At 36.9% G+C, this 8,234-nt stretch overlaps 1 protein-coding gene across 1 annotated transcript; it reads left to right on the top strand.

The window, feature by feature from the left end:
- The first annotated feature begins 318 nt into the window (after window positions 1–318).
- Window positions 319–633, top strand: LOC107871957. Its single transcript, XM_016718799.2, has one exon. The coding sequence runs from the start codon at window positions 319–321 to the stop codon at window positions 631–633; it is 315 nt and encodes a 104-aa protein (XP_016574285.2).
- The last annotated feature ends 7,601 nt before the right edge of the window (window positions 634–8,234 follow it).

Below are 8,234 nucleotides of genomic sequence, written 5' to 3'. Positions count from 1 at the left end.
TCATGAGTTCCTATGGGTTGAAGTACATCTTGGTTGCTATAGATTCTATATCCAAATGGGTAGAAGCTATGGCTCTGGCTGACAACGAAGGTAAGAGAGTGGTTGCTTTTCTCAAAAAGAACATCTTCTCTCGCTTTGGAGTACCATGTACTATCACAAGCGACAGAGGATTCCATTTTTGCAACAAAGTGTTCCAGGCTGCTTTGGCCAAATATGGGGTGAAACAGCATAAGGTAGCAGGTAGCAACTCTATATCACCCACAGACTAGTGGATAAGTGGAGATTTCAAATTATGAGATAAAGGCAATTCTAGCCAAAATGGTAAAAGCAAGTAGACAGGATTGGTCTCAAAAGCTTGATGATGCCTTGTTGGCATATCGGACAGCTTTTAAAACACCTATTGGGATGTTACCATATCAACTAGTATATGGAAAAGCATGCCATTTGATGATTGAACTGGAACATAAGGCTTTGTGGGAACTTAAAAAGTTTAATTTAAATTGGAAGGATACATCAGAGCTAAGACTGGAGCAGCTGAATGAGATGAATGAATTCATTCTTGGGGATTATGAAAGAGCGAACCTTTACAAGGAAAGAATGAAGAAATACCATGATCAGAGGATTGAAAAATGAGAATTTCAGAAAGGCGATTCGGTATTACTCTTCAACTCTATACTGAAGTTCTTCCCAGGTAAACTTAAGTCTAAGTGGTCTAGCCCGTTTAAATTTACACAGGTCTACTCATCTAGAGTAGTCAAACTTGAAAATGAAGATGGAAATGTCTTCAAAGTCAATAAGCAACACGTCAGGCTATATATTGGTCCAATGGGCTCAGTTAAATGCTTAAGTATAGTTTATCTCAATGAAGTCTGAGTAATCGAGATAACTAAGCCATGTCGCGATAATAAATCAGGCACTAGTGGAAGGCAACCCACAATTGTTTTTGTATTTTTAGTTAGAATTGTCTGTTTCTTTTGGTGCAATTCTATATGTTTGTTGAAGTATGAAAAAATTAAAATACAGGAAAACAAAATCTGATCAAGTTGAGGAAGTTTGACAGGAAAGTTGATAGACCATCAATAGCCTGATGGACCATCACTGAAATCATCAAAGCCATGTTAAAAAATAGTTATTCTGGATAAGGATTGAAAGCTAACCTAATGGACCATCACATCCTCGATGAATCATCAATGTTACTGTCAGCATGAGTCCTAAAGCATAAGGTACTAGAAATAGACTGACGGACATCTTGAAGGACCGTCGACACCTTGACGGGCCTTCACACTAACCGTCAACTTAAAACAACAAGGTGACTTTCTGGTAAGATATGATTGACTTACTGATGGACCGTCAGTTAACCAACGGATTGTCGGTTATCCATCAGATAAACCTTAATTTTTTTAAAAGTGGTTGGGTCAAGAAAAGGCTTTTCTGTTATTTTGATCCAATCCAAACATATTTAATGGATAATGGGATTCAGTTACCCACACACTCCCATTTCTTTAACTCCCCAAAACCATTTAAATTCCTGTACATTCATTGTGGAAATCAAATAGATCCCTTCTTAGGACTCTTCATATCCTTCCTTCTCCTTTTTAAACTACTATATTCTTCTGTTCTTCTCATCCAAATCAAAGTAAAATCTCTCTGATATAAACTGAATAGTGTAGTTTGTTCTAAGCTTTAAAAGTTCAGAGTAGTAAAGAGTACTTCAAGGATAAAGTATGATCAAACTCTACTTTTCTTCTTGGAATGATGAACGTGAATAGTGTAGGTTGATAATGTTTGAAAGAACTTTTTGTTACTGTTGTAATTCTGATTTAGTTGACCTCTGTTAAGTACTGTTCTGGGTAAAGTCTGAGTAACCCATGACACAAAAATGGTGAAATCAGTGGTGAAATATGGAATTGATGTGGTGATTATTGTGCTTAATAAATAAATGCATGTCAGATGTTCGACATTTTGCCCAAGAGAAGACTGAAGTCAAATATTGCAGTGGATGGCCATGTCGATGAACCGTCATACTTCTGATGGACTGTCAGATGGCCCATCAACTTGAATCTGAAATTAGCTTTTTTGGTTAAGCTTTGATGGAGACCTAGATGAACCGTCACATCCCTATAGAACCATTAGATGGCCCATTAACTTTATTTTGAAAATTAGCTTCTCTAGTTAAGCTTTGACGGAGACCTTGACAGACCGTCAACTTGATTCTGTACCTTATTTTATTCTAATTCCGATACAATAATGGTCATTTGTCCTTGTTTAGGAAAAATGACACAAAAGCTGCCGCCTGTACGATAAGGTGGTGCTAGGGCTCAACAAGCAAGAGTCAGGGGTGAACCAACCCCGAGTGAAGAGGCACCAATATTTAACACTCACCAACGAGATAAAATGAATCAAGTACTCCTTCGTCTAAGGAGGTGAGTGAGAGTGATAAAAGTAGTAGTTCCATTTCTAACCCCAATGAGAAAGGCGTTAACACATCAAACCCCGACCAAGTTGAGGCATCAAAAATTAAGGACGCTAATGTGATTCAAATCTAGGACCCTAAAATATAGGAAGTAGTTATGTGGTAGATTGAGGGAGCACAGAAATACTTCTTTGATAGGCTTACACTAACAACATACAGACTAATAAAAAGGCCCATCTCTGAAGAATACCAAATAGTCACATCAGAACTTCATGAGTATCCAGAGATTGAAAGAAGGTTCAACGAGTACGAGTTGGGATGGATGAGCAAACCGCCAGGTTCATACTACCCAAATCTTGTGTGATATTTCTTTTCCAATTACTTGGCGTTGCTTAAGAAGGATTTCCCTAAAGGTACTAAAATAAGTGACTTGCTGATTAGGTCACATGTTCCTGTAAGAGCGGTGAATATTGATATTTCTGAGCGAACTCTAAATAGGGTGCTATTTGGTCAAGACTTTGAGCCACCAACTGTAATTCTGGAACTTGAGCATCGTATGTTTACTGTGGAAGAACAAAGACCTTGGTTAGCTCTACTTCTGACAGACGAGGGCAACCCTTCATAGCTGCATAACACCAAGGAATGCATAGCTAAGTTGTCCCTAAGTTTTAGGGCAAAGTTTTGGTGGGTGATTGTGAGGTTGAGGTTGATGCCAACTAGTGGAGATACACATTTGTAGCTTCAAAAGGCGGTATTGGTTGCTAGTTTGATCGATGGCTAAAAATTGATTTCAGTCATACCATTGCTGATCAGTTATTTTTCTGTGCTAACAAAACTGCTGGTGCATTACCATTCCCGTGTATGATAATGTAGTAGGGCTAATGTGCCTTTACTCAGGGGAGTTGATAATGAATTTTGGGCTAGTCATCAATACGACATTGAATGAACAAAGGATGATTTGAAATATGAGATGCGTGTTCATAAGTCACTTCCTACCAGTCACAGTCTGCTCCCACTCCTAACACTTTTGAGATCTCTATAGGTATGCCACTGCTAATTACTACTTATCTACCACAAGATACTTCTGTAGTGTTAGCATCGGTGCCTTCGGTGGGTAAAACCTCATACACTGCATAAGTCCTACCTCAATATTCTGAATGTCGGTTGACATAAGAAAACTTTGTAAAATCTATGAGAGCCTAGAAAAAGTTCAAAAAATAGTTGAATGCATGGGTAAAGAAGTTCAAGCCATTTGTTGACCACATCATTGATGAAGCCCTAAAGCTATTAGAATATTCAGGCTAGAATAGAAGACATGGAAGAGCACGTAAACAAACAGTTGGATGATTTATAGGTGCTAGATTTTGCAAAGTTTATTACGGAGTTTATCAAGCATAAGATGATATTGCTAAGCTGAAAAAGGAACAATTACAGCCTACTTTTGATCCTGTATTGATGATCAGTGATAAAGATGAGGGCCTCATTGATCTTAGGGGAAGGCCACTGCAATATAAAGGTAAGCAACATGATAAAAGTGCTGACAAGAAGGCTTCAAGGAGAAGGAGGCGAGAAGATATGACACCAAAGAAAAGAGAAGACAGAGACATGAGAAAAGCTGTGAAGAGGTCGAGAAGAGATGAAGAAAAGAGGCAGAAAAAGCTGCAGATGAAGTAGTAGGAGTATCAACTAGTTCAGCCCCACTGAGGAGGCCCACACCTGATCCAGTCCCATTCGAGATACCTCCAATTCAGGAGGGAGCTATTTTGAGCACCCATACCACCATTGGGGTCACTGATGTTACACATGAGGCCAAAAAAGCCTCACCAATTTCGACCAACTCACAAGCCTAAGAGTCTTTGTAAGTATTTCACTCTATTATACCTTATTATTAATTTATTTGAGGATAAAGCATTTTTGCTTAGTCGGGGTGGGTGTTTATTGTGTTATTGGTCACCGCAGGGGATTTTGTTGCCTGTGTTCTTTTCCCTCATATGCTATCTAGTAGAATCGACATGTTTCGGTTTCTATTAAATTCTCTTGTGCTTTCTGATATAAATATCGTTCAGTGATTATAGATATTTCATATTCTTTTCTTTTAGCACCTTTTTGTAGTATGGATGGATGATGAATTGTGGCAGAATACTGTGAATATACTAGTATATGAGAATACATTCTTGTCACTTAGAATATGTTGAACAACCATTTTGAATCTTCAATTAGCATAAGGATACGAAGATAAAGTAAGCATGATCATGTGATGTAAACCCAAAAGTTTGTAGGATAAGAATTAGCTCATTGCCTGTATGTGTGCGAGTATTTTGATACAGTTCTTGCATAGTGTATATAACTAGAACTTTTCTAGTTCATTTATGTTACTTTGTAGATGATTCAATAGGATAGGATAGCAGGCCTACTTTAGTTAGCAATCCACTTAAAAGATGAAATTTTTCATTTTGAAACCATTTTGAACTTTTACTATTGTTTATTCAGTCCTAATAACTTTGATTCACTCTCATTTGAATGTTAGCTCCTAGTTTTGGCCCTGGTCCAGTATTGGATATTTTGCATCTTAACTTAGGTAAAATGCCTAAGTTGAGGGTGGTTATTTCTGGGAAGTTACTTTCAGATGTAAGTGGATTGGAGTTGAAAGAAAATGTCTCATCCGACATTGATCTAGTTAGATAATTTTCACCTCAACAAAAAGCATCAACATAAGTTGAGGGTGGCTGATGTAGAGCAAAAAAAAATTGGGGTTTGTATGAAATTATGGATTGTAAATGAAGTAGAAAAGTGGTAGTCATGGTGAGATACAATCAAGAACAAAGAGAGTAAAATCTGAACTTGTTGTCACTTTCTTAAAATTATTCCTCACCTAGCATCGAAACCTTATTACAAGACATAGAAAGTCCTGTTTGATGCTTGCAAATCAACCATTGAGGAATATTAGATGAGAATTGCAAGCTTATGGGTATATATGCTATGCTTGAAACTTCTTTTGTGAGAGTGAGAGTCTTAATTGTTTGTACACAAGTTAAATTGATAAAGTGTAGTAGACCTCTTTGACTGTGAGGGAAATCTAAGATATACTTGTTTTTACAGATCTCTGTGGGATATTACGTCTGTGATAGTGTATATGGTGAACTGTAAATGGTGAAAATTGTTGATTCTGATATGTTGAAACTACATAAGTTAAGTGGTAATTGAGTGGTTGAATTATGCATAGCTGAATGGTTAAATGCCCATCATTGTTCTTGTTTATGCATATGAGATGGTATTGAGTTACTTGAGGAAAAGAAATTATCTTAAGTTGAGGGTGTTGATGTTCTAGTGTTTGACGGAATATTTTACATCTTTTATGAGGGATAATTGTGTGTCTTTAAGCAACTATTAGTGTATTTGAAGCTGGGTTTTACTATTTTTAGGAAAAAGACTCAACAGAAGAAATAACTTGGAAAAACAGAAGCCAAAGACTCCTGACGGTCAAACTAACGGGCCATCAGCCTTGTGATGGACCATCAAAACATTCGTTATACCTAAACAGAATGGAAGAAACTGAGGTTCCAATCGACGGTTCAGGCAATAGACCATCAGGACACTGATGGGACGTCAACCTGAACGTTAGGTTAGAGATAGAACAAGGCCCTCTAGGATCCAAGTGAAGGTCCAAATGATGGGCCGTCAAACATGAGACAGAACAAGGCCCTCTGGGTATCCAAGCGATGGTCTAAGATACGGACCGTTAGGACACTGATGAACCGTCAACTGTGATGCGGAGAATTCAAGTTTAAATTTTGAATTCCAAATACCTGAGGAGATATAAATACCTAGTTTAGGGTTAGATTAGGTATCTTTGATCTGTTTTTTATCTCTTTTTTCAATTTTTGAACAATTTGTAACCTACTATTCTCTAAATAGCTAATATTGTGGAAACATTTTATTCACTATTCTTCTATGGAGATCAAGAACAATCCTTTGGATATTTTTGTAGATAATTTTCTAAATTATCAATGAGAAACACAATGGAATCTTTTTCTTCTTCTTTTTGTTCTATGATGTGTGGCTAAAGCTCTCATAAGTAGGATTATGGGAGCCTTGATGTGTTTGGTTGTTTATGGTTGTCAGATTTCCTGAGTTCTGTAGATAATTGAAATTGCATAAACTCCTCTTCATTATTATGATCTTTCTTGGTTGCAAACGTGAAGGGTGAGCCCAAGAACACAACTTGTTTGAGTAGAAATGTGTGTGTGGATCTTAAAGGCTTTAACATTTGGGTTAAGGGTTGATACCTTAACAAGTTTAACCACCTTGAGAAATCAATTGAACATATCAATATATTCTTTAAGTTTGAGAGAATAAAAGGGTAATCATTAAGGTTGAAAAATGAATAGATGAACTTTAGAGTTCAATAATTCTTGCAATTCGAAATTGTTACGTATGAATTCGGGGTAACTCACAACCTTGACTGCAGTAACATCTTGGTGAACATAATACTAGTTTATTCATTCTCATTGAATCAAAACTTACAATAATACTTATTAGTTGGAACACGATTTGCAGTGAACATACTTCACTGTTAATAAACCAACCTCCTCTTGTTCCAAAATCTTCGATCAACTATCCATTAATAATCATAATACTTAGTTTGCACAGTATTCCCTGTGGTATTCGACCCCAACATAGTTGGGTTCTATATTTGATGAGGACCGCTTATGCTTTCTAATATGAGTTGTAATTTTAGCGTATCATCGATGCACGCCCATCACTAGCCCAATGCCCAATAATAGATGTCGTGCGTTGCTATCACTGTTGATAATTCACTTCCTACTATTATGATTTCTTTCTTAAGTAAATCAAAGTAGGTATGTCTACTGTTTGCAACCAACAGACGTTAATTAAAATCTCAGAGTTATCAAGAAATCCTAACACCTATTAAATCTTGAGTGTTCAGCCCAGCGTCATGACCTAACCCTATATCCCATAATTTAGGTTAATGGAGTTTAGATACTCATGATGCAAGGAACAAGTACATGAATTGAATTCATAAGTGAGAAGATTAACTTACAACGATGATAAAAATCAGGAAGTATAACTTGAATTGAACCACGGTACAAAACTCCCAAATATTTTAACTAGCAAGAGAGAAATATCGTATGTTTTTTGAAGAAAGATGAGTCCCAAAAATTAATTCTTTTAGAAAACCCTAAAACAAGGCTTTATATAGTTTAACCTAATGAAGGAAATAAGCTCAGAGTTAAAGCTTTTCCTTAGAATAGATGACAATTTCCGTGATGGATTATCATGAGTTTGATGGCTTATCACAGATGTCGTCAGCTCCTCTGCACTTTTGGTTTTTGCTGCCTAAGGCTGGCAACAACGATGAAACCTTATCTCCATCCTGATGACGTGTCATAGATGTCGTCACAAAAATATTTTCAACTTCCATCTTCTGTTTAAGGGTGACGATGCTCCTGACGCCTTATCACCAGCCTGATGATGTGTCATGGATGTTGTCACAAAACTGTCTTCAACTTCCATCTTCTTTTTAAGGCTGACGATGCTCCTGATGCCTTATCACCATCTTGATGCCTTTTCACAAAGTGTCATCACAACTTTAACTCATGCCAAATCTTTGGTTAAGTTTGATGACAAATGTGATAGCCTATCACAGAGCTGATGACTTATCACAGATGTCGTCAGCCATACTTCTCTTCATATTCCTCCATATGTCAACTTCTTTTCTTTCATTCTTGTTGGTACTCTATCCCACAGCTTCAACTATAAAATCAAACATAAACAAATCAAAAATGACAAAAGTTGCTTA

Source organism: Capsicum annuum, chromosome 5 (assembly GCF_002878395.1).
Source record: "Capsicum annuum cultivar UCD-10X-F1 chromosome 5, UCD10Xv1.1, whole genome shotgun sequence".
NCBI classification, from domain to species: Eukaryota; Viridiplantae; Streptophyta; class Magnoliopsida; order Solanales; family Solanaceae; genus Capsicum; species Capsicum annuum.
Note: the sequence above shows the minus strand (reverse complement) of the source record. Positions and strands in the feature narration are given on the sequence as shown.

What these genes read in the sequence shown, in the direction of transcription:
- LOC107871957 (XM_016718799.2), top strand. Translation starts at nt 319, where the DNA reads ATGGTAAAAGCAAGTAGACAGGATTGGTCTCAAAAGCTTGATGATGCC.